This window comes from Podarcis pityusensis (genome assembly GCF_964106645.2).
Source record: "Podarcis pityusensis genome assembly, chromosome: 15".
NCBI lineage: Eukaryota > Metazoa > Chordata > Lepidosauria > Squamata > Lacertidae > Podarcis > Podarcis pityusensis.
This window is the reverse complement of record NC_138040.1, coordinates 22,999,520-23,026,398: the sequence shown is the minus strand read 5'-3', so window position 1 is coordinate 23,026,398 and position 26,879 is coordinate 22,999,520. Positions and strand designations below refer to the sequence as shown.

The following is a 26,879-nucleotide window of genomic DNA, read 5'->3' as shown; positions in this document are numbered from 1 at the left end:
CGGGACTGAGAGGCGGGAAGCAGGGCGGGCAAAGGAGGCGCGCGCCTGCGCGGCCGCGAGAACACCGCTCTGCGCGCGCGATGCCTGCCGGGAAACGTGCAGCCGCAGGCCGGATCCGAGGCTCCTCCTCCTCCACTCCCATCTCCATGGTAACCGCTCGCCTCTTCCGCCTCGCCGTGGAGGCGCTTCACGTGACCTGCTCTCTTCCCACCCCCGAAGCTGGGGAAGTCACGTGATGTTTGGATTATTATTTTTTTTGCTTCTTCCAACCTGAGCAAAGCTGTTTCCGGGTCAATACAGGACGAGGCGGCTGGACGGGTAGCCTAAAGCGGTTGGGGTCCCGGTGAGGAAGAGGGGGAGGGGGGGACGGTGCAATGGTGTCAGTCAGGAGTGGGGTAGGGGGGGTATTGGAGAATGTCACCCACACCCCTACCAACTTCCCGTCAGGGCAGGCAGGAAGGCCCGACACGGAGAGGCAGGGGTTAAAAACCTAAATGGAAGAGGTTGCTGAGGTGCGAGGAGCCTCCATGTTCAGAGGCAGTCTACCTCTAAGCATTGGGGGGGGGGGCCGGCCGGTCACCTTTGTCCCTTGCTTTGGAGTCCCCCCTTCCCCGGGGCATTTGGCGTGCCAACTGTTGTCAAGCAGCGGGGGGAGGGGTTGCGTGTTGCCTGAAATAGTTAGAGGTAATCTTCCTCTGAAGTACTTAGATGTAGTAGTCAAACGAGAAGCGTGAGGGGGGCGGTGCTGCCTTCCTGGAATGATCAGGCTGGTTGGAACAAGATGCTGGAACAACATACAGTATTTAAGTAAGATGGTACCTGACTGGTTGATTTCAGAAACAGGATATTGAACTAGGCGGACATTTGGCCGGATCCAGCAGCGCCCCTAGGATTTTAAGAGCAGGAACGGTTGGGTGGCTAGGGTGACTAGATGTCTTTAGGGACAAACCTTCTGCCGTAGAACAACAACAAGAAAGCGATGTGGGTTTGCAAAAGTTGTAAGGCTATAGCATCGGGGCAGCTGAGGACCACAGTGACAGAAAAAGCACTGTGGATCAGAGTGAGCTGATGATGGCACAGTGCTGAGGCTGGTGGGGCAAACTTCCACTGGCAAAAATTGCTTCTGTTTGAATTGTAGAGTTGGAAGGGACCCAGAGCGCCATCTGGTCCAAACCCTTGCAATACAGGAATCTCAACTAGAGCATGCATAACAGATGGCCATCTAACCACTGCTTAAAAACCTCCTAGGACAGAGAGTCCAGCACCTCCCGAGGTAGTGTGTTTCACTATCAAGCAGCTCTTACTGTCAGAAAGTTCTTGCTGATGTTTAGCTTGAGATGGTCACAACTTTCTTTTTACAATATGTGTAGCCAAAAAGAACACATTTGCCTTTTGAGAAAGAAGGCAATTCCTCTCTCCCATTTGCACACACCATTGTGCCCAATAGGTAGTTGTGGTAAGCAGAGGTTGAATAGCCATCTGTCATTGATGCTTTAGTTGAGACTCCTGCATGGCAAGGGGTTGGTCTAGATCCCTTAGGATCCCTTCCAATTCTACAGTTCTTTGATTCTCTGATTATTTGGGGGAAGACTTAAACTTGACGCTTTTGGCACTGGCATAGCTTGATTATGTTAGGGGTTTTTTAAGGCTAAAACACTCTGCTATTCATTAGTTTTGTCAATTTTGAGGTTTGGAGAGGGCTGGTTATGAGATTACTTATTGTTGATCTATTGACTCACAAAAGCCGTTTCAGATTACAGGCTGATATTCCTGCTCTTTGCACAGCATAGACTTTAGATTTAAAAATGGCGACTCGTTCAAGGACACACATTGCATGTCCTTGGCTGATTTTAAAAAAAGGTCTTCTAGGAGTGAAGTTGGTTTTTTGTTTTGTTTTTTAGTATTTGTTCTTAAACCTTAGTGCATAACTAGCAAATTAGAAGGACCGTGGTGCTTTAGGTATTAATCATTTAAATATGTGTTTCTGCATTTCTAGTAGTTATATGGCTGTCATTATCCATTCCATCACAGAGCAAACAAATGGTGCATGTTTAGTTACAATCCAGCTTTTAGGAGTATGCTTCAGCTGTAATGGAATTTACTGAAAAAGTAATTTAAAACGCATTACTTCCAAATATGAGAGGTGCTATCAGGAAGTCTGCACCTTTCTCTTCAGGAAAAAGGAACATAAAAGTTTTCCCAGCTGCATCCGTCGACGGTCCACCTTCCTAGTCAAGCATTCTGTTTCTAACCCCGGGCTCTTTACTGCTTTTTCCTAGTGTCTGGGTGTTAGGGTAGGGGCAGTACCACCAGTGGAGGACACATGGTGCTCCTCCTGGGTTAGTTTGTCTACCTTTGGTCCCTACCCTGCACTCAGCTCTCACCTGTGGCTCCTAGAAGCTGTCAGCACACTCCAGGGACTGCTTCCACTGGCCGGCTAAACCAGAGGAGGGTTAGCCGATGGGTCTCAAACCCTTGGTGAGTTAGGGACTTCCCCCTTCATAGCGGTTTGAGTGGATGAGACCAAGAGTGGGTCCATTGATCAAGAAGGCAGTTTCTGCATGTGCTGTAGAGGGAAGTGAGGAGCGGATGGGGTTCGTCAACCTGGGAAAGTAGCCCCTGTAGGAGAAGGAAGACTGATCCTAAACCTCTGCTGCCTTGCAGGTCGTATTTGGGAGATGAAAAGACTTAAGGTATAAACCCTACACAAATCCAGAGTGGAATCCCTAAGACGGTTGAATGGCACCATATGTCTACCTAGCCCAGCATTGCCTATGCCAACATATGACTGACTTGTTGTATGGAAACTTCCGATGAAAAGGAAACATAAGTACAAGACTGAAAATAACTTTTTTTGCACAGCTAGCAGCTTCCTCTGTTCAGTAATCAATACCATCCTCCATTTCAGTTACTAAGCTTCACAAAAAAGTTCCAAGGAAAGCAGAGCAATGCATTTGGCCCCAGCTTGGCTGCAGGAGTTGTCGGAAGGCGGCGTACAACACACCATCCAACTGGCTTAGGAACTCTGCTCTGGATTTGTGTAGGGTTTACTCCTTTTTTTTCTGAAGATGTCGTGCAAAGCAATGGAGGTTTAGGATCAGAGTTTTCCGTCTACCTTCTAAGGTTGATAAGCCCTATCTGCTCCTGTTCCCTCCACAGCATGTGCAAAAACTGCCTTTTTTATCGTTGGTCAAGAGATTATTGATCTTGTCTGCTCAATCACCAGAGCTTGTCTTTGCATGCAGGGAAAGTTCCTAACTCACCAAGGGTTTGAAACCCATTGGCTACCCTCACCTAGTTTAGCCAGCCAGTCAAAGTCATTTCCCGGGGTGTGGCTGCTGAAACATGCTGACAGCTTCTAGAAGCCACAGGTGAGAGCTGAGTGCAGGGTGGGGACCAAAAGTGGATAAACAGCCCCAGAAGAAGCACAATGTGTCCCCAACCAGATGTACGACCCCTTCCCTAATACACCATACATACCTTGGAAGGTGTATTGTAGCTAAATAATGCAATAAGGTACTTCTGCTCATGGTATATACTTTAGCAATATGATAAACCTTTTGGTATATTTGTAGTATGTAATAGATAAGTCATAATGGAAGATTTTCCAAAGAATCCACTTATTGGGAGTAATAGCTCAGCATTTAGGGCGTGTCTTTTTCTTGTAGTTTAGAGCTTCTGACTGAGGACATTTTATTTTTTTCAGTTGAATCCTGACTTTTGGGAAAGAGGAACATGGGTTTCTAATACCATGAAAATCTCCTCAGTAGTGTTATAGTGTCCTTCAGAAAAACTGAAGAAATAATTTGTTTCTGATTGACTTTTTCATTTGCATTCTCCATCTTTAAAGCTGAGGCCTGCCTCTTTAATAATTTCTGCTTCTCAGATTGCAAGTGGCTTTAAGTTTGCTTCTTTTCAGGGGGGAAAGTACACTCGGATAAAAGGTTACTCAGCTCCCATGTATGGATTTATTGTCACTTTAGTTTTTGTGATAAAATTACTCCAGTAAGCCTGATGATTTGTACAATATACCTTTCTAAATCTCAGAAGCGGCAGCTGGTGTTCGACCTATAGAACCCTTTCACTTTTAATAATTCCTCCGTAAAGTTTCTTGATTTTTATTTCTGTGCTCTTTTCACTAAAACAGGCTGCAGTAAATTCCTGTGCGTATGTAGAATACTGGCTTATTAGAGGAGAAACGTTTGAGTTTCAAGAACATTTTGTTTGATGTTGTAGTGTGTGGTAAAGGTAAAGGGACCCCGGACCATTAGGTCCAGTTGTGGCCGACTCTGGGGTTGCGGCGCTCATCTCGCTTTATTGACCGAGGGAGCCGGCGTACAGCTTCCGGGTCATGTGGCCAGCATGACTAAGCCGCTTCTGGCGAACCAGAGCAGCGCACGGAAACGCCGTTTACCTTCCCGCGCAAGCAGTACCTATTTATCTACTTGCGCTTTGACATGCTTTCGAACTGCTAGGTTGGCAGGAGCTGGGTCTGAGCAACGGGAGCTCACCCCGTCGCGGGGATTCAAACTGCCGACCTTTTTATCGGCAAGTCCTAGGCTCTGTGGTTTAACCCACAGCGCTACCCACGTCCCATAGTGTGTGGTAGGCCGCTGCTAATATTTTTTTATACCAGAAAAAATGCAATTGGGATATGACCTATCCACCATTCTGCTGGAAGAACTTCCTAATTTGGGGCTATCAAATATAAGCACCAAGGAATCCTTACCAAGGCTACATCATTGGTAAGGAAAGGAGGCCTTTAATAGGAAAGCAGGCTAAACCAACACTTGGCAGTGATAGCATAGTAGTGTTCTCTGCTTAAGAGTCCTGCTGGGTCAGGCCAAAAGCTCATGTAGTTCAGCATCCTGTTTTCCAAGTTGGCTAACCAGATGCATCCAGGAAGTCAACAGGCATGGCTTGAAGGCTGTTTTCTTGCTGATAGCCCCTGCAGCACAATACTGGTGACACTCTTATCTTCCATGAATTTCACTTAAGCTAGTGCCCATTGCTTCTTCCAAGCAGCATTCAAAATTCACCAGGTGTATTTTGCACTTGACTATGGCCACTTGCAACCAAGTGAAGATGCCTGGGCACCAGGATGGCTCCTGACATCTCCACCTTCTGGAGACGCATTCCTGGGGATCCTTGGATCTTGACTGTTTTCACACACACTAACAGCACATCTTGTAGAATTCTACCTGTTATATTCTATCTGCACAATCAGAATGAATTTCAGGAACCAAAAAGTCCTATTGCAAAATATGATTTTTGATCTGTCAGGCCTAGATTATATATCTTAAGGTTCTAACACTGCTTCCAAGAAGTGTATGGCTGGCTTCTTTGGAAAACAGAAACCTAGATCAAATGAACCTTAGTTTGATCCAGAAAGGCTACTATTATGGGTTGTATCCAATGCAGTGCTATTTTAAAGTCACTTAGCAGTATATTTGTCATCATTGGTGAAAGGTTTTGTGCCAGAGGAATGTTGTGCAATCTGTAATTCTTGCATTGGATTCCTCTTGCTTAAGGGCCCTTGTGCTGGCAGGCAGAGAACACTGGATACAGCCTTGTGCTTTTAGAAGAGAGAATCAAATTGTTCGGTTTTTTCTCAAAGCAAATAATGTTGCTTACAGTCTTCCTTTTCTCATCCACCTTTCACCCCCTCCCCAAAAAAACCCCTTTGCAGTGAAATACATGGACATGTGATGTTTCTCCTCTGAAAACATGGAGTGGGTTCTCCTGAATGCCATCTGCTGAGATTCACATCTGTTAATTTAGGGAGAGCTGATGCTGAGACCGGTAAGTAACCCCTTGAAATAGGCTTATAGTGTATTCTGCTTGGTTAGTCCTAAGGTGTTCTCATTTATGTGTCTTTTTGACTACTGTGGTTCATAATTTTAAAATATGCACACAACCCCAAAGGGAACCTCCTGTTCAAAGGATCAGGTAACACGTTATGTAAACATTCTCTGCCTAGGTGGGCAAGTAACCTAACCAGGTAAAAAGGAGCTTCCCAGGTTTCATCCCTGAGCGAGGCTGATGGGAACGTACAGCAGTGAGTCAGTTGATAACCTTTGTTGAATGGGTTTGTTTGGCTCACAGGCAGGGGCCAACAGATCTTTGATTAGCCAGAACCTGTGGTTGCCAGGATCCTTCCTTTCCTCCAGTGCCGCAGCAAGCAGAGTCTTATATCTAGCATCATACAGAGTTTCAGGACACCTCTGGAGTACAGCATAATCTTAAGAGGACATCTCTCAGCCAGCTCCAAACTTTGAAGGGGGCTTGAGTGTATCTGTCTGCTGCATTCTTGAACTGCTTGGAACGCCTCCCAAGCACTTCCCAGAGGTGAGGGAGACACTTGCCAGCACGCGTGTGTTTGTGCACCTGTGACCGCTTGTCATTTATATCTCACATTTCCTTTATTTCTTACAGTACGCAGCTGGGGGAATTCCTGACAGCCAATCCCAAACAGACAGAACGGCTGCTTGCTTGTGTTTTTCCAATTGGTCTCGCTTAAGTAGGAGAATGGATCCTGATATTCGTGCTGCAAAGTGTAATTTGGTTTTGTTTGTGTGTCTCCCACCCCCAAACTCTAGAGTTTCAGGAAGGGACCATGGATCTGCCCAGTGGGAGAAGTTTCATGCAAGTTCTCTGTGAGAAATACAGCCCCGAAAACTTCCCGTACCGTCGTGGTCCTGGAATGGGCGTTCATGTCCCAGCTACACCTCAGGGCTCACCTATGAAAGGTACAATTTCTGGCTGCATCTTGACTTATGTCGGAGTGTGTTTCTCTTGTCTGACAGTCCAAGGGACATGGTTGAAAAGTTGTTTGAGATGGGGTTCCTTATTCAATCTTTCCTCCAATTATATGAATGGGGGGAGTGGCTGAAATTAGATCTAGTTTTCTTTCCATAATGCAAACTCCCCTCCCCTCCCCTCCCCTCCCCACCACACACATACACAACATACCATGCAGCGTAATTTTAAAGTGCTGTCAGGTTGATTTGTATCGCAACCATCCCCAAAGGGAGAAGAACGAGGAAATTATTTGGGTGGAAATGATGGTAACTGAGTTTGACAGAAAAGAGCAGAATTAAGTTGAGTCAGTCAAGGACAGAATGCACCATATGTCACTCAAAATGAACCACAATGGAGTCACCTTAACAAAAACTTCCAGGCTAGTCCTCTAAAGTCTTCTTTTGTGGGCCTAGAAATGATAAAAAAGTCACCTTATCCATGAACCTATTCCATCTTCTAAGATGCTGAAATAATACTGTATATGTTGCAGCAGATTGCCTGTCTCTTATTTGATGTGCAGCCCTCAAAATGCCCTCTGCTCAACAGCTCCCAAAATGCACAGTTGATCTTACACTTGCCCTGTTCACATTCTTACCTATTATGTTGTTGTTCACATAGAAGCACTTTAACATACAGGGAGGTAAGAGCTTACTACATAATTCCATCTTTGATGTTGCCATCGAGCGTATTCAGCAAACAGTCTTTTTGAATGTTCTTGCTGATTTCCCCTCTTCAGTGGTTGTCATAATTCACCGTCTCTGACATCTTAAATGGGGTTTGGGATCCTGTTCAAAATAGCCACCTGGTTGCATAATACAATTTTTGCGTGTATTGGACTCATGATGAATTCATCATGTCGCAAAAGCTGGATCCTGAGCTGGGGTATGTGATCAGGTTGTCTCAGGTTTGGGACTATTATACTCAGTCTTCAGAAGTACACATGTCATGATTTGCACCAAAATCAAAATTTATTTATTTATTTAAAAGCATTTATATACTGCTTAGTATTTCAAAAATATCGTTAAGTGGTTACAGTCTGAAAAACAGGAAAATATATCATTAAAACAGAAACACAACCTAAAAACGGGAGAACAGCAAAATGAAAAGCACATGAGAACAAATTTGGACGATTCAAACAAATAAGCCTCATAAAAAAATGCCTATTTACAGAGTGGCATCCAACATAGTCTTACTCAGAGAACTATTGAAATCAATTATTTTGTTATTATTATTTATATACAGTGGTACCTCGCAAGACGAATGCCTCACAAGACAAAAAACTCGCTAGACGAAAGGGTTTTTTGTTTTTTGAGCTGCTTCGCAAGACGGAAACGTCTTGCAAGTTTGTTTCCTTTTTCTTAACACCGTTAATACAGTTGCGACTTCAAGGAGCAACTCATAGAACGCGGTTTGGTAGCCTTTTTTGAGGTTTTTAAAGACTTTGGTGATTTTTGAAGCTTTTCCAAAACTTTCCCGACACCGTGCTTCGCAAGACGAAAAAAATCGCAAGACGACAAAACTCGCGGAACGAATTAATTTCGTCTTGCGAGGCACCACTGTACCGCCCTATACCCACAGGTCTCAGGGTGGTTCACAGAATGAAATCAGAATATAAAACCACAAAATACATAATCAAAATAAAAACAACAACAAGACCCCCCCAACACACTATAAAAGGGCATAGGATGTCAATCAAATCAACCAAAGGCCTGGTTAAAAAGGAATGTTTTTGCTGGCGCTTAAAGGTGCATAAATGAAGGTGCCAGGCGAACTTCCCTGGGGAGAGCATTCCACTTCAAGGGACTGAAGTCAGGCATGACTAAAACTCATTGGTTTCAATGGGTCCACTCTGCCCTAGATAGCAACCACAGATTTGGGTTTTGTTTTTTTAATTGTAAGACATCTTCCTTCCACCAAGTGAGAGCTGAGGCAATTCATGGCATGTCAATAAAGTATCATGAAAGCAGCTCCTGATAAAAAAAAATAATAACTGACCCATATACACATATGAATGGCAATCAGGATGAATTTTTGGTGTACCCTTACTGGGAATTCCAGATGCTGAACCAGATGTGATTTTGCAGTCCTTGACATGGGGACATTCTGAATAAAGTAGTGGTCTTCAACTTTTTCATGTCTGGTGACCACCGTTAATCTTAACCTACATATGCAACCCAGTTAATTCTTAATTGTAGTTATTGGCTACATCTGTCTTTCCCCCCTTCTCTCTCTCCTCCTCCTCATTCCAGAACTTAGAAATGGTGCCATCAGTATGAGCAGCCTTAGCTCTGAGCAGAACCCAGTTTTGGGTCATCAGTCATCTTTTTTTGAAGGCCAGTGAACTAAGTGACATTGGGACAGTCTCAGTGTTATTTTTACCGATGGCTGTCTATAAAATGTCTGCAGGGAAGAAAAGCACCTGAAGGTCTGAATCTTTGTAGCAAGTGAATTATCACATATAGTTGACATAAACCAGCCTGACGAGGCAAAATTGCTTATGAATGTGATGCATTGCCCATTGCTTCATTGAGCAGTTTTTTTCACCAGTTATTGTGTGATCTGACTCAGTTTCCCCCAGTTGTACAGACGATTCTTTTCATCTGCTGAAATGAGACCACCCCACAAATTAATGCACTGTCATTCCTGCCTTTCCAGATCGTCTCAACCTCCCAAGTGTGCTGGTGTTGAACAGCTGTGGAATAACCTGTGCAGGGGATGAGAATGAGATCGCTGCCTTCTGTGCTCATGTGTCCGAACTGGATCTGTCTGACAATAAACTAGAAGACTGGCATGAGGTAGAGGAGATTGTTTGAACAGTTACACGGACAGCTGCTTTTGCTGCAGGCAGATTTGGCTGCTCCAGGTGGATTCCAACTCACATTTGGAAATGCCAGCTCAGCTTTATTCTGATGGACCCAAAGCTTGTTAATCTGGGAGGCTTTTGAACTTCTCCCGCCTTCCATTCTATCTCCCAACTTCCTTGGAGCATGAGCTTCCTCTTCCTGAATCAGTAAGGCCTACTCTAACTTCCATCTCTCAGCTCATGAGTCTCTTTAGGGCACCCATCACCAGTCTACTGCCCTGTGTGGCTCCTGCTAAGCTGCCACAGTTTCACCTACCATATGGGAGATAAAAAGTAAAGGGACCCCTGACCATTAGGTCCAGTCGTGGCCAACTCTGGGGTTGCGGCGCTCATCTCGCTTTATTGGCCGAGGGAGCCGGCATACACCTTCCGGGTCATGTGGCCAGCATGACTTAAGCCCCTTCTGGCCAACCAGAGCAGCGCACGGAAATGCCGTTTACCTTCCCACCGGAGTGGTACCTATTTATCTACTTGCACTTTGACATGCTTTCAAACTGCTAGCTTGGCAGAAGCAGGGACCGAGCAACGGGAGCTCACCCCGTCACGGGGATTCGAACCACCGACCTTCTGATCAGCAAGCCCCAGGCTCTGTGGTTTAACCCACAGCACCACCCACGTTCCTTATATGGGAGATAGTTGCCCTCTAACTTGGTCCCTGTTCAATTTCTCTGGGGTTCCATCTGGCTTGTGAAACATACCTGGCTGTTACCAGCATACGGAAAGATGGTTTCAAAGAGGTCAATCAACTTCATTAATTCCTTATTAGCAGTATACTTGGACCAGTGGGCAAGAGGGGTTGGAAGCTAACATTGCTGCACCCTCCTATCCAACCTTCTGAAAGCCCTTAATTGTCGCTGTCTTTCCCTACCCCACCCCCAACCCTTGAGAAATTTGAATCATGCCTAGTTGGACCTACGTGGAGTTCTGAATGTGCTGCAGTCAATAGTATGCCAGTCTCGTGGTCATGACGGTCCAGCGGAATGGCCATGTTAGTTTGTTGCAGTGAAAGCAACAAAGATTGCATTCAAACATCAGCACATAATGGCCTGAGATCCCGGGCTCATGTGCTCCATCTTTCCCCTTCCCTCAGACACAAGAGAGGAGATGGTGGCAAAGTGCAGTTTACCATTTTGTCTGGACCTGACAACTTACATCTTTATGCAAAAAAGCAATCAAACTGTGATGTGGGGGCTTGGTTTGTAAGCAAACTATGGTTTGTTCAAACCTTAGTTTCTCAGGTCTGAAAACTCTACTTGTCTTGTAAGAACGTAAGAGCAGCCCTGGTACAAGCCCAGCATCCCACATCACTTCCTACAGTGGTCAACCAGGTATCCCTGGGAAGCCACAAGCCGTACACCAAGGTACCCTCTCCCACAGTTCAGAGCACGATCGTCAAGAGCTCTGATCAGACGACACAAGAGATGTGGGAAGGCAAAGACAGACATGATGGAAGTGGCTCACTGCCACTGTCTTTTCACATCCACCAGACAGTGTGTGCATATTCTAATCCTGGAGACCAGAGGCTGTGGTACATGTGCTCACATAAGTCATTTGGGGGAATGTATATATGTGAGGAGGTGGGCCATTTGCTGCCATGCATGCTATATGTTGGCAAACCTTAGGGGTCACAGCCCTTCAGGGCCTGAAACTTAGGACTGGCAGGGGCCTTTCAAGGGACATTTCCAAGTCTGGCAAGCCAAAAGTCTTCTAACTAGCAATGCCAGCAATTGCATCTTGGACTGAGTTTTCTGCATTGCAGGGGGTTGGACTCGATGACCCTTGGGGTCCCTTCCCACTCTACAGCTTTGTTATTCCATGACTGTTCCATGTGCAGATCAGCTGCTTTGCCATTGAGCTGTGGGTACATTCCACTTGAAATAACACCCTGGTTCTCTGTTGGTTCTAAAACAATCCTGACTACATAGCCTCTGTCATTGATGCCCCAATTGCTTTATCGTATCAGGGCCCACCTACCACGAAAACTTGCCTGGTTGTAGACTTGAGGTTCGTTTCCTATTCTTTGAGCCAGTACTACTAATGACAATTCGTTCAGTTTCGTACCACATCTCTTTATAGCCTATTTTGTTAAATGAGGTTGATTTTGGTTGCAAGAGAGAGTGAAGTAGGTAAGGAAGTTTGTAGCAGCAACTCAAGGTAGGGATGCAAAGCCAGAGACAATATGAGATGGTCCGTTCCCTGAAGGCTGCAGCCTTCTGACCACAGAACTGCTTGATTTTTTTCCAAACTGAAGCCCTAAGAGATCTAGGAATTTGCTTTGTGGAGTGGGGCAGAATGAAAACTCAGAATCTCTGGAATAAAAGTTCTTTCCTGGAAATGGAATTCAGTGCATGCAAGATGGCAGAAAGAATTAATAACCCTTGGTAAAATAGCCCTTTTGACCAATGTTGGCTCTTGAGAGGCGTTTTGTTCCCCCTTTAGCTGCCATTCAAGTAGATTTTATGAAGCCTGCCAGCGATCTGGTTTTTCCCCTTATCACAGTTTTTTTTTTTTTAAAGTGTAATTAAATGAAGCATTGAGGTGAACAAGCAGTTAGCCAATCAATCTAGATCTGCGAATAGCAGCGGTATGAATTACAGATAACTATCTTGAATGCTGTTAGAATTCGTATCATTCAGTCAGTGAGCCGTACTGGGAGTTTGGGTCCCATCCTGACCTGTCGTTATCCCAGCCCCCATGGACAGAATATTTAAGATTTGATTACTGCCTGATATGCTTTTCTTTCTCCTTTTTTCTTCTTCTTTCTCTGCTCAGGTCAGTAAAATTGTGTCAAACGTCCCCCACCTGGAGTTTCTGAACCTGAGCTCCAACCCTCTGAATCTGTCGGTCTTAGAGAGGACGTGTGCTGGGTCTTTTGCCGGCATTCGGAAACTTGTGCTCAACAACAGCAAAGCATCCTGGGAAACGGTCCATACAATACTGCAAGAATTGCCAGAGTAAGCCTGGAGCAGCAAGGGCAGGTGCCCTTTACGGACAGATTGGCGTATCAAACAGCAAGTAACAGAAGTTTGTGCATTGGATCAGAAGCCCCCAGTTCAAAGCCTGTTGCAGCTGTGAAATTCATTTAGGAAAACAGCTATAGGGTTGCTAGTCCTACTTAGAGTAGACCCATTGAAGTTAATGGACATAACTAACCTAGTAGCTCAAAATGTTGTACTAGTCCTCTTGCCCCCATGTAGCTGTGTTAGTCATGACGGCTTGAATTGATTGCAACCTGTTGCTATCAGTCGGGCGAGTGGCTGTTCTGAAGCTTGTCATTGTTAGCAGCCTGTTGCATTTATGATAAATAGTTTGCATGTATACCATATTTTAGAATGTTCAGAGAGCTTTAGCTACATTAATCCCTACAGTAACTCTGTAAGGTAGACCAGGATGCTGAGCTGTTTTAACCTTAGACAAAAGAGGTGGTTAATTTGCAAGCTCATGTAGAGGCGAAGAGTTGAACCAGGACTTCCTAATATAGAAGAAAGTCTTCTTCTCTGCTTCCTACGTAGGGCTGTTCTACACAGTGCCATGTAATAAGGTGGTAGAGTGGATTGAACCACTTTGAAGTGCAGGTAGGAGTCTATGTATATGAATGCACCAAATTCCCTGCAAGTAGCACTTCGGCATAGGCAAAGTGCTGGACTAGAACTTTTCTCTCTGCTGTGCTACCTTTCTGCTTTCAGGGATTTTATTTTTATGTGGTGGTGAGCATTCAGAAGTACTTGTGCTCCGCCTGTAGTCTGAAGTGCTCCAGCTATGTCACCTGAACAGTCCACAACCTCATTCTGCTGTATTTCAAAGGATTTGTGCCACATAAAGATAATGTTATTTCCAATATCGCACTAACTCTGAACTGCCAAGTGCACTGATGCAAAGCCCTGCCCCCCAATCTTGATTTGCAGATGGTGGTGCTCCGGTGTGTGTGTGTGTGTGTGTGTGTGTGTGTATATATATATATATATATGTGTGTGTGTGTGTGTGTGTGTATATATAATTTTATTAGTTTTTTTAACATATCATTTTCAACAGTAATTAAATATACTTTTACATCTTATTCAAATTTTTGACTTCCATCAATCCTGTCTGAAAATTCTCCAATCTAATCTCTCGGTATGCATTTCTTATCTTCCCTATTACATTTCAAACTCATAACCAATATCTCTATCTTTTTCTACTTTGTAACACTTCGTATATTTCTCCTTACAAAACTTCTTGTAGTCCTACTAACATAATTTGTTGATTACAGTTGCTCTTCAAATAATTCATATACTTCTTCCAATCTTCTGTAAATCTCTGGTCCCGCAGGTTTCGAATCCTTTCTGTCATTTTGTCCAATTCTGCATAGTCCATTAATTTCGTCTGCCATTCTTCTTTCGTCAGAATTTCTTCTTGTTTCCATTTCTGGGATAACAATACTCTTGCCGTAGTTGTTGCATATAAAAACAATTTAACATCTTGCCTATTAATGTCCTGACCTATAATACCAAGTAAAAATGCTTCTGGTTTTTTAAAAAATGTATATTTCAACTTATAACTTATTTCTATTTCACTAGAAGCTTTGGACATATAATAACATTTAATTTTTTCTTCTTGCAGCTTGGAGGAACTCTTCCTGTGCCTTAACGACTATAAAACAGTGTCTTGTTCTCCAGTTTGCTGCCACTCTCTCAAGCTGCTCCACATAACTGACAATAATCTCAAAGACTGGACTGAAATCCGAAAGTTGGGGATAATGTTTCCATCACTGGACACACTGGTTCTGGCCAATAACTACCTGACAGCCATTGAAGACTCAGAAGATTCTCTGGCAAGGCTGTTTCCACACTTGCGATCCATCAGTCTGCACAAGTCAGGTGAGGTCCCCAGTGAAACATGCCCTTCTGGATCCAGATTTAAGACTTGCTATAAATCTTTCTAACATCCACACACACTTCAAATCTTGCAATTGAATGTGCTGCCTCTATCAACATGATCTTGTTAATATGGTAATGAGAAGGAAGGAAGCATTGGTCTGTGCCCACATTTAAATTTTATTTTGGTTTTATTGCTGACTCCTAAAATACACCTCATCACTTATTTCTCAGTGGACCAGTGTTCTTCAGCATCTGCCCGTGCAGTTTCCTAAAGCATGAAGTTACTGTACTGTGAAATACTATCTTGTTTACCATTGATGTATTAGCCTAGTTGACTGGCTCTTGATTGGTTTTTTGTGATCATGGACAAGGAGCGATGGGAGAGGGTATTGGGAGATACAAGCTTTTTAGAAAAATGAGGATGGCACATCTCATTAGAATTCAAATTCATTTTTCCCATTCCTCAAGCCCTATGGGTCAGGAGTGGGGCACTCCAGATGTTGCTGAACCACAATTCCCATCAGCCCCAGCAAGCATGGCCGTTGGCCAAAGGATGTTGGGAGTTGTAGTTGTGCAGCATCTGAAGGCAAAAGATTCCCTGTACCTAGTTTAGCTTCTTCTTATATTTTTACTGCTTGTGTGTGTATGAGAGGGTGAGTTGGACACCAAAGGGATTTTCTGCTTGATTCACTAGCATGCCCTTGGTTTGCCTCTGTGACAGGCTAGGTCCATGCATTTGGCAAACTGAGGCAGTCATGAAATACTAGAATCCTGAGAGGGTAGAACAGTCTTCATCACATCAGACTGAGATACGTTTACATGGGTGAACATTCAAAAAATGTTCTGCCACGTCCACCCAAAAATGGAAGTGGTCCAATCCATTGTATTACCTGATTTGACTGCTTCCATAGACTAGGCTTGAGAGTAATTTATAATTCTGATTGCACATGTACTGGTGGAATGTCAACATCTCCTTGTTTTCCCCAGTCGATTTTATGCACAGACACAAGAACATCCAATTACTTTGATTTGCCTTCCTTCCCTGAACACTCCCTTTCTTTAAAGCAGGTCTGCAATGCTGGGGAGACATCGATAAACTCAATTCTTTTCCCAAGCTCGAAGAAGTGAGGTTACTGGGCATTCCTCTCCTTCAGCCATACACCAATGAGGAGCGCAGGAAGCTGGTAATAGCCAGGTCTGCAGATGTTTTTTGTTGTTGTTCTTGGTTGACTCTGAGTTAATGCAGCCAAAATAGTGTGGCCTTTAAAACTTTTGATGCCTCCCTGGGCTCCATTGGGAGGAAGGGCCAGATACAAAATTAATGAATGAATAAAGCAAGCATGAATGGCTCAGATTTTTGAGCAGGTAGAGTGTGGGAGTAGCTGTGGGAAACGGCCTGTATGTGGAGTTGACAACTGTTGAGTCGTATGAGCTCTGAACTCTTTACTCCTGGGGGGAAGATAGAAGCAGGAAATAATATTCTCTTGTGGGTGTTAAATTATTCCACATATTGCGAGGAGCTGCCACCTTGCTTCCAAACATGCCAAAATACCATCCTTGCATCCGAACTGAAGGAACTATGGGGAAATCAGACCAACAGTAAGCTTTCTGAGTCGAAGCTGTTACCTCAGTTTTGGTTAAGTGCATTGCTGAGTACCAGAGGAAGGAAGTTGTCCTGGCTTGGTTGCGGATTGGGCAATGGAATCCTTACTCATCAAAATCTTTTGAGGGGGAGTCCCCATCCATCAACATGCCTTATAGTGTTCTCACTTGTCAAAAGGAGCTTTCTTGAGTGCTAATTATTTTCAAGCGCTCAGCAGGTCTTTTCCCATAAATGCAGTTCTCTGTTCCGAACTCAGCCTCAGTTCTGGGGGACAGTGTTGATCTATAAGCCTTATTCAGGTTCCTGAACTCTTTTGGCTAGCTGTACTCTTTTTAAGAATGTTTGGATTATTGAGAATAAGTCTGATGAAAGAATTATCCCACATTTCCTACAAGCTAGCAACATAGGCTAGGTGCTGCTGAAACGAACTTCAGTGTATGTGTTCTTTGCATAAAATCTGTCATCTTGGCTAAACATGTTCATGGCTAAAACTCTGCACTTGGAACTTAAAATTATATAGCTTTGTTTACATGTTTAAAAGACAAATGCCCCACTTTTCTATCTATTGAAGTAGCTTATGGAAACAATTTTTTTAAAATTATTTCGATTTAAGTATTTCATCTAATCATAAAACAACAACAACAACAACAACAACAACAACAACAATAATAATATAATACTTTATTAAATTTGTATACTTCCCCATACCCACAGGTCTCAGGGCTGTTACAGCATAAAATCGCAATATAAAAACACAAGTTACATTAAAAAAAATAATAACCCCCTTTCCCCAAATGCAAAATCTCAAACAGAAACTAACATTCAGCAATTCCCCATCTTTTTGCATTTGTGGAAGTCTTTTTCTTCCACATTTTTTTTCCACAAATTTCTTTTTCTTCCACAAATTTCTTCCACAAAAACCTTTCCTTTTTGCATTTGTGGAAGTCTTAGGAGTAGACCACTATCAGACGTGACCAAAACATTTGCATCTCTAACTTGCCTTCCTGTCCTTACCTGAGGGTTGACTGCCTTTCTGTTTGAATTCTGCACAGTCGGGAGGCAACACTTAACAAACGCCTTGCGGAACTTACAATACTTTGAGTGCCAGTATTTATTTTTATTTATTTTTTTAAAAAGCTCTTTTGAAATCCTGTCACATATGCATTTATGTTCAAATTTTAACATGTGGTTTCGGATTAAATTCTCTTCGCCAAGGCACCTGCATAATAAAACACATTTCCTTTAAGAGTTCATGTTTTCAATTATCTGGGGAAATCCCATGGGAATGCAATTCTCATCATTTTGCTGTTGTCTGTTAAATTTGGGGGGTATTCTTTTTTCCCTTCTCGAGATGGTAACATTTCCACCTCTTTTGAACATGGCAGGTTACCGTCTATCAATAAGCTGAACGGGAGTGTCATTTTGGAAGGAGAGCGAGAGGACTCTGAGAGGTTTTTTATTCGTTACTACATGGACTTTCCACAAGAGGAAGCCCCTTTCAGGTGAGAACTTCTGATCCCAGAAGTTTTAGAATAGGAAATGAGTTTGTTTAAAGTCCTTGAGTCATGTATGTACCATAGTTCCTAGAAACTATGAGCTGTAAACTGAGATCTCACCTTTGCCACATGCTCATTAGATTCCCTATCTGTCATCAGTGTAGATATAATAATACTGACCTTCTTTTCAAGGGTATTGTTAGGATTGCTGAATCTAAAATGCTAGACAAATGTTAAATTGTATGGTCAAAGTGTGAATATTTTCACCTGTTTATCATTTATACCATATTGTCAGTGTCCCTGGCACCTTACAGTTTTATGTGGGCAGGATGTGTCTGTTAGTTCTGTGTAAGTGATTGATACTCCCACCTCACTAAGCTGAGCCCCTACTGAGAAGTCAGCATCCTCTGGGAATGGGTTCCAGTCCGTCAGTTCGGTGCCAGCACTCAGTGGCTAATCCTCTTGCCATCTGGTGTTTAAGCGCCCTTGAGCTCCAGAGACGTATGTGCCCAAACCAAATGTATTTAGATGGCATCGCCTGTGTGCCATTTTCATCCTTCCTTCACAAAGGAGTGAAAACTTGGCCATGCTCCAAGCCATCAGCTGGAATGCCTGGCCACTCGTTGGCACTTTGCATTCCCAAGCACAAGAGCAGTTTTGAAAAGGGTTCCTTGTTCTCTCTCTCTCTCTCTCTCTCTGGGGCAGAGTCAGGTGTGCAGGCTGACCTGACCACTGGAAAAAGGTGTGGGGTTAAGAGGAGAAGGCAGGAGGCCCAGCTGCAGAGAGGCCACTCCAGCATGGGGGCTGATACAACTTGGTGGCAGACTTCTCTAATGGCACCAGAGTGTACTAACCTGTCTAAAGGAATCCTTCAAAAACTTTTTTTTTAAATGCCACAGTGTGCAACTAGCAGTCCACAGGGCAGCACTTCCTGGAGCAGTCTGTCTTGTAAAAGGGAAGGGGAAAGTCTTTCGAGATCCATAGAAGTGGGTTGAGGGTGGGAACGCAGGCCAGAAGGGATGGAGGAAAAGGGCTGAGGGAGAGCTCTGACTTGCAAAGGGTTCTGTGGCAAAATGTCCTCCTATGTTTTGAGGCCCTGTTGAGTGGAAGACTGTAGGGTCTGTCTGTGTGACCCCTATGAATAACTTGCTTGAAGAACAATACAGGCAGCTCTCTGTTTACTTGGGGGTTACGTTCAAGTGAAATCGTGTATATTTGAAACACCATTTTAAAAGCCTGCAAACCCACCATCCCTCCCCTTTTCGTGACATTTGTAGGTCACTTTCAGGTTCAGCGCAACATGCGCATGCACAGTCATGCACATACCAGATAGCCCTAAAACAGCCGCTGCCTGTACAAAATATATTGCAACCTTTCTCCTTGACTTCTGCATTAACAGTCGTACATTCCTGTGGAATTGGGGGCCGTGCTATTGTGAAATGCTCAAATCTGACCCTCTGTGGGGTGTTCCATTTAAGGTTGGGGTGAAACACCTCTCCCCTCGTTTCTCAAAAAGTATGCCCCATTCTTCTCCTGCTTTCTTTATGTGTGTGGGGAGGAATTCCTTTGAAATCCCAGGAGTTGTTTCCTTCTTACCTTGCTGGATCTCTCCAGAAAGTGTGGGCAAACAAGAAGACCTGGAGGGAGCGTTGTGACGTTTCCCACCAACCCCACTTCCCAGAATGCTTTGGAGTGATGTGATGTTGCAAGGCATTCTAGGAAGTGCGGCCTGTGGGAACCTATGGGTATCACCCCACATGGCTTTTCTTAATGTTGAATAGCAGGGAGGAAATGGCCACTCAGAAGTGGCAATTCCACCCTGAAATATTTTGATAAATTCTCCTCCCCCACCACCCCACAAAGCAAATTATATCCCCCCCCCAGGAGGTTTTTGTTTCGTCCTCCCTCACCCACCCAACAAATGGTCAAGAAGTATTTCTTTCAACACTTTTCTAGCATCGTTGTCATTTTGTGTGTCGATTTTTGCTTCCGTTCTAGAAAGCTGTTTTCTGCCTTTTCCAAAGAGGTTTCACGTAGGAAGCAAGGGGAGCTCTGATCCTCCCCCCGCCCACCTGCTCCCTGGTTCATAGCCTTTTAAAAATGCTGCAACCCCTCCCATCCTTCTGTGCTCAATGGCCCTTTTGTCCGAATGCCCTCATCTGTGTGGGGTCTCTAAAAGACTTGTGCGCCCATTGAAAGCTGTTTTTCCGCTCCACAGGGCTAGTGTGCCATTTCAGGGATATCCATGGACAAGGCTGCGCATGGCTGGGGTGGTCTCCCCAGTGGCAAGGGTTCAGGTTCCACATCCTAGACCTTTGGCCCATGATCGATGTTCAACCTGTGGTTGTGTACGTTTTCCCCACCCTGCACCCCATTTCATTCTGGGCCTCCCTCTCCAGCCCATATTACAAACAAAAGCCTCTCTATCTCTTTAGCCCTCCAGTTCTTCCAGGGCTGTGACCTTTACATGAGCAGTGTCAGTCCTCTGCACCTACACACCCAAAACAACGACATTTAATTCATTGGTTGAGTCCTGCTTGTGACATACATATAGTGAAATAAAAATCACACATTTTAGTCACATTATTGAATTTGTAAGAACTTTGATGCTTGAGGAGTAAAGCATAGCAGCCATAGTGCAGAAGAACAAATAGCAATTCAGGGCACTGACTTTTTATTCCAGACACCAAATGACCTGGTTTCTGAGCCAGCAACAGTGTTCTGAAGAATTGCCTCCTGTGATATGAATCCACATAAGCCCACAACTTACATGGAGGCTATGCTTCAGGGATCGACCCTAAAGCAAAAATCGTGTATAGTCAATACACATTGGGTTCAATGGTGGGTGGGGATGCTAAAGTCATTTTTCCTGGATGCCCACCCCCTTTCATTCATTCATTCATTCATTCACTTTGCCAAGCATGCACAACTTAATGCACACAAGTTAAACACATAAGCTGAAGGCTTACTATACTTGATCCTGGAGAACTCCTGGGGCCCTGCTCTGTGTCTCCCTACCTACCCTCATCTGCTGGAGGTTGCAAGAGAAAGGAGCTTGTAATAGTGTCATGCTGTTTTTATGAGATTTGTTTGCTAGATGTTATATATTTGTTTTTAACATTGTTTTAATTTTATTATAGCTTAATTTGTTTTTTATTGTTTTTAACATGTTTTTAGCTTACGTGCTTTATCCATGTCTGTTTGAATTTTTGTTAGCCAGCTTGAGTCCTGGTTCTGGAGGAAAGCAGGATATAAATAAATAAAATAGTAATAGTAACAATGTTTTCTGTTTCAGCGCTGAGGTGCTGAAATGCCCCATCACTGCTCTCCTTTCAACAGGCCCTTTTAAATAGTTATTTTAATTATATCATTTGGTAATATTTAAAATGTTTGTAGGTTTGCTGCTTCGATTTTTTAATTCATTTTTTATTCATTTTGAAAATGAAAGACACTTCATTGTTTTCAGAATTTTAGTTGCAAACAAGATGCTAGAAACTTGTGTGTGAGGATGCTTTTTTTTCTTTAAGGGCCATGACTTGTAGGAAATGCTGATCCAGCACTATGCAGATGTGCTGTTCATATGAAAGCATACATGCTAGGCATGTGAGAGCCAAGCTGAAAATGCGGGAAGCAAAATGTACTGGAAATTGCCATCTTTCTCATTTTGGGATACAGGCTGGCCTTAGAAATGACCTCTCTCAGTAGTTTCAAGCCAAGTTGAAGGAAATCCTTCTGTAGCCCCAAGTTTCCAATTCTTCCGCTTCATTTTGCTTTCTTCTTAGCCTGCTTGTTTTTTTCCTATATGGTTTTTGGACCTGGGGACAACAGGAACAGCATCTCTGCTGATTGAGATGTTGTTTCCAAGGACTCTCAAAAGTGCGCTTTCGCCGCGCTCCGTATAAGGCAGGCTTTTGTCCAGAACTGCTCTGTCACTTGTACCTCTGCCCTAGTAGACCCTGCTATATACAGTGGTACCTTGGGTTACATACGCTTCAGGTTACAGACCCTGCTAACCCAGAAATAGTACCTCGGGTTAAGAACTTTGCTTCAGGATGAGAACAGAAATCGTGCTCCAGCGGCGCGGCGGCAGCAGGAGGCCCCATTAGCTAAAATGGTGCTTCAGGTTAAGAACAGTTTCAGGTTAAGAACAGACCTCCAGAACGAATTGAGTACTTAACCCGAGCTACCACTATAACCACAGAAGCAGTTTGGGGGGCCCATGCTGTGTTAAGCCGTGGAAGCCGTTACAAAGTGTTTGGTGCAGGTTGAAGTGTTGAAAAGCACTCTGGGAAGTTCCTTCCCCGTTAACTTTCCCCACTACGGTCCTAGGCGACGGCTCCTTTTCCGAAAACGCATATCTTCCTCCATCTTTGCCAAGTAATAGTTTCCCATGCGGGCCGATCTTATCTGCCGATTTGCAAGAGCAGGCGCAGCTGCCTCTGCTGGAGCCTTCCGCCCTGATAAAGGCCATTTGTATCCAAGATGCTGGGGAAATCATAGCGCACTGCGTCGGTTACCTCATCCTCCGGGCAGACAGAGGCTTCGCTGTTGAGAGAGCATTCCTACATTTAACATGAGTCCCTCGGGGGGCCTCCCTCTTCCGTTGCCAGGCTCCATCATCCTCTTGACAGGAGCAGTGACACAGCAGCGATCACGTTTAAGCCCCCGAGCCGGACAGGAGACAAAAGGAGCTTTCAGTCCCCGGCATCGTCTGGAGACTCTGAAATGTTACCTCCTCTCAGCCGCTCTTTGTCTTTGTTATTTCAATTACTTGTGCTTCAGGTTGACTTTTTGCCACTTTCCCAGCCCCGGCAGAAGAGACTCTGCCTCCTCATTACCAATCGGAGAGATACCTGAAGTGAGGGCGATGGGAGGGGAGAAGCGAGGAAACACTGATCTCTCTCTCTCTCTCTCTACCCAGGAGCCCAGAACAAAAGAGCATCTCTGGGAAGATGGCGAAACTTGCTGAGCAGGTTCATGGCTGTCCAGGCAGACACAGCTCTCGTCCTTTCCCCTTCACTCCTGATTTTTTTTTTGGGGGGGGGGGCACAGATACCTTGATGGCATATTTGATGGCGGAATAAAATGCAGGGCATTTGCCTAGATCAGAGTGCAAAGCAGGGGAAAGTAATATTAACAGCTGCTAAAGCAACGTTAAACCATGTAGCGTTTTCACTTTGAAAGAATTAGGAGGAGAAGGGCTGATCTCTGCATGTCCCGTGAGAGCAGGAGGCGAGGCTCTGTCCCTGCTGCATCCTCACTTAGGTTATGTGTGTGCCTACTAGAATGGCAAAGAACTCTCGGTCACTAGCAGCGCTGCTAAGGTGGAAATTCAGGAGCCGCAAGGCTCTGTGTGCCTGTTGCTGTTAGAATGTTCCATCAGCAGCAACCAGCAGGGCTTTGAGCTTTCTTACCATAAGAGAGTCTCTCTGAACAGTGAAAACAGCGAGTTTCAGCAGTGCTGTGCACAATCACCACTCTGGGCTTGCCCCGAATCTTACAAATCTCTCACTGCATGGGTCAGTCCCAAGAATTCCAGTTAATTTACTTAATGACACATAATAAGATATCAGGAAGTTTTTAATGCTTAATGTTTTACTACGTATTTTATATATGCTGTAAGCCACCCAGAGTGTCTGGGAAAGGCCAGCCAGATGGGCAGGGTATAAATATTATTATTATTATTCCAAGAAACACTTCCTAAAAGTTGTAGCAGGGAAATTCATAAAATTGAGAGCATAGAAGTGACAAGTCCATTGACTTCTGCATAGTTAGGGGGGTCCAGTTCCAGATTCTGGACCCTTTTAAAAATTCAAAATGTTGTAAATCCAGGGTACCTAAAGGATTATCTCCTCTCACTCAAACATTCTTGTTCTTTAAGTTCATCTTCAGAAGTTTAAGGGCCCCCTCACAATTTGAGGAACAATGACTAATACCTTTCCCCCATAGTGAGCTCTGGAGTGCTGAAATGTCCTTTCTAGGGGTTTCTTGGTCCTCTTTGCTGTTGGTCTCTTCTGGCGGCAAACAAATAATTTTTCATTTCTTCTCCCCACAAGGCTATTTGAAGCTGTTTTAGCTGCTATAGTGGGATTTCTCTTCCTCTTGGTTTTATCAGTTCCTCTGTCGTTCCAGTGATTTTTGCTTTAATTTTAAGCTGCTGTTTTGTGTTTTATGCAGCTATCCTCCTTGAAGGGCTTTGATGCTAGAATTATTTTAATAAGGCAACTGCATAGCCAAGAGCACCGAGTGCGGGGATTTGCGGCACCGGTCGTAATGCCCGTCTCTTTCTCTCTCAGGTATCATGAGCTAGTGACGAAATACGGTAAGTTGGAAAAGCTGGCGGTGGTGGACTTGCGGCCCCAGAGCAGCGCCAAAGTCGAGGTTCACTTCAGAGACCAGGTGGAGGAAATGACCATACGCCTGGACCAGACGGTAGCAGAACTAAAGAAACAATTGAAAGCGTTGGTCCAGCTCCCGACCAGCAACATGCATGTCACTTACTTTGACCACGAAGCTCCTTTCGGCCCCGAGGAGATGAAGTACAACTCGCGGGCTCTGCACTCTTACGGCATTCGGGATGGAGATAAAATCTATGTGGACTCCAAAGCCAAATAGCCCGCCCCCATCTCCAGGGGGTTCACGGCCACCTCATGTACGCAAATTGAGGACTTTCTGGAAGTGGGGGGATTCGTTTTGGTTTGTCGTTTGAGGTTTGGTTTTCTATACGTACCAGGTAGCTTCTCCAGCAGGCCCAGATCCGTGAGAGGTGCGCTGCGACCCAGTGCAGATTGCGGTGGCGGCGAATTGTTAAGAGGAGGTGACTGACTTCAAGCGTGTGTGTGCGGCTTTTCTTTGGTTTCTCCCCAACTGCTCCAGTATTCCTGTGAACTTAGCATGAAAGTCTTTCTTCAAAGCTTTAAGAGGGTTCTTGCAGTCACTCAAGTCGGGGAGCTCGGCCTTTCAGGCCTTACACAGGGTACGTGTTGAAAAGGTTTTGTGTGGCTCAGTAGCCGGGTTCCAATTACAAGTGGCAGAATTGGTGCCCCTTCCCCTGGGTGGCCTCTCAGTCTCTTTGTTCCCGGAGGGTTAGGTTGGAAGGGGGATGTTCTATAAGCAGTGTTTTACTAGACTTTGGTCTACTGGATATCCAGTGCCCTTCTGGATTTCACTTACGCTGAAGGAGATCAAAACTTTGACAGGGGTTGACATTTGTGCCCGCACACACACGCACACTGCAGCTTGCAGGGCACTCTGCTAAAATCACAATCAGTTGCATAACCTTTTTGGCTTGCTGACACTCAAGGGTGTCGTAGGGGCCAGACTCAGTGCAGATAGTGCCAGGCATTTAAATGGGAGCCTCTTTGTCTCTTGGGCAAGTTCATGTTGGTCGCCTGGTCATATGTTTGATCTATTTCGTGAAGGCTTGCTCTGCGCTGATGAGATACCTCTCTCAGCTTGCAGGCAGCTCTTGACAGACTCACCATCCTCACTGTGGCTGAAGAACCCTAAAACCCTTGCATTTTTAAAAAATATAGCATTCTTCTATCATACCCTTCTTCCAAGGAGCTGTGGGTGAGGTACATGTTTCTCCCCCCCCCAAAAAAAATAATTTTTTTTTGTTTTATAATAACCCTCTGAGAGAAAATGGCTCTCTCAAAGTCACCCAAGGAGTTTTACAGCTAACTGGCAATCTGAACCTGAGTCTCTCAAATCCAAGTCCTATGCTAAGCTGCTACACCACAGTGGAAACCAAAGGCCAGGCCTTCCTCCCCGCCCAGCGTTTGCTCGTAAATTAGCACTTTTTTAAAGCCAATGCAGAGATGCAACAGACATACAGGTCCTCTGAGGTCCCTGGGGTCCTGTCTCTGCATTAGTCAGTTTTCTAGACTTGCCTTTTACCACTTGAAAGGTGTATTGGAGTGGTGAGTTTTGCGGGGCCACCACAAGTGAGCTCCTCTTACATGCCGTAGAAGGAAGCCCCACCCCCACCCCCAAATCTTGTGAGAAGGGGCGGGTGCACCGTTTACTGAGGAGTATAGGAAACGTGTCATAAAGAGTAAAAGGCCGCCCCCTGTTCTTGGAGATGTCTTCTCCCCACTTTCATGTAGCTCAACATCATATTTATGATTCTTATAGGAAAAAAAGAATCTTTCTTTTCTTTTCTTTTTTGGAAGAATGCTTGCTTTGTAAATCAGGCAGGGCTCTCTCCCTCCGCAGTGCTCTTCCATGCTCATCTGTCAGCTTGACAAGTTGAAAACTGGAGAATCGCTCAGTTTTACACATGTACATTTAAAGGAGGGGAGGGAGGAAGTGGACTTCCCAGCGCCGCCGCCGCCCCCCCCAGCAGTGTCGCTAAGCTCTTGTTACCCATAAACTTTTGACCTTCCTTCCTTAGCTTCTCATGCAAGGTTTCTTTCCCATAATTCCTCTGTCCTCTGGTGGGAGGGCTTCTTTTTTATATACGTACATCTATCCCAGAGTTTGTGCATTTTCTTCCCCTGTGGTGTGCAAAACAAAATCCCAGTAATCTTATTTTTATTTATATTTATGGTAAAAGTCCTGCCTGAACGCCAAGCGTAGAAAAGAGGGCAGGATTTTTTTAAAATGCAAATCTCCTCTCCTATGACCATATAAAGATGAGCAATATAGAGCAAACCAAGGCTTGCATGTGGAATGTGGTAGTCCATTCTCTTTTATTTCACTGACTCCAGTAAGAAATAATTACCTATGTATTATGTGGAGTCATTCCAGGACATTGTGTTGATGAACTGGCACTGGGCTTTATAAGCTGAGACAGAGCTGAGGTTCTTTCCTGTCCATTTGGGTAGCAAAGCTCCAAACCAACGCTTTGTTTATGATGTGTGTGTGTGGGTATATGTATCTATGTATGTATATTTACACATAACGGGAAATGGCAATGTTAATAAGATATTTTATTATAAAGCAAAGTTTTATGGAAAGATAAGGTTGTGTAATAATATTAGATTATTATTTTATCTGTGGACCTACTGTATGAAGTATGTTAGCCCCGTAATCTGGGCCGCTGAAAGACTTTAGACTGTAAAGAAGTGGCCATTTGGGATGTGCAGAAAAGTATTTCCCATCTTCCTCCTGCCCATCTCCAAGCCCAATATTTATACAGTAGTAACAGGAATTTAATGAAATATTTGTAACTGGTGGACATCCGACTGCACAGGTGTCTGTGTCTTAGAAGGAAACATTCCACATATTAAAAGTTTATGAAGGGATTCACTGAAGAA

General features: G+C 44.3%; 1 protein-coding gene across 3 annotated transcripts; it reads left to right on the top strand.

Moving 5' to 3' along the window:
• The first annotated feature begins 4 nt into the window (after window positions 1–4).
• TBCEL (tubulin folding cofactor E like) lies at window positions 5–26,879 on the top strand. Of its 3 annotated transcripts, none has more exons than XM_080983623.1 (9): window positions 5–149; window positions 5,690–5,802; window positions 6,600–6,749; window positions 9,457–9,596; window positions 12,437–12,618; window positions 14,264–14,520; window positions 15,589–15,715; window positions 17,509–17,625; window positions 23,916–26,879. In XM_080983623.1, the coding sequence occupies exons 3-9, from the start codon at window positions 6,617–6,619 to the stop codon at window positions 24,232–24,234; spliced, it is 1,275 nt and encodes a 424-aa protein (XP_080839749.1). In that variant the 5' UTR covers window positions 5–149; window positions 5,690–5,802; window positions 6,600–6,616; the 3' UTR covers window positions 24,235–26,879. The 3 variants fall into 3 exon arrangements, with proteins under 3 accessions (XP_080839749.1, XP_080839750.1, XP_080839748.1); XM_080983624.1 differs by lacking the exon at window positions 5–149 and adding an exon at window positions 173–318; XM_080983622.1 differs by lacking the exon at window positions 5–149 and adding an exon at window positions 184–343.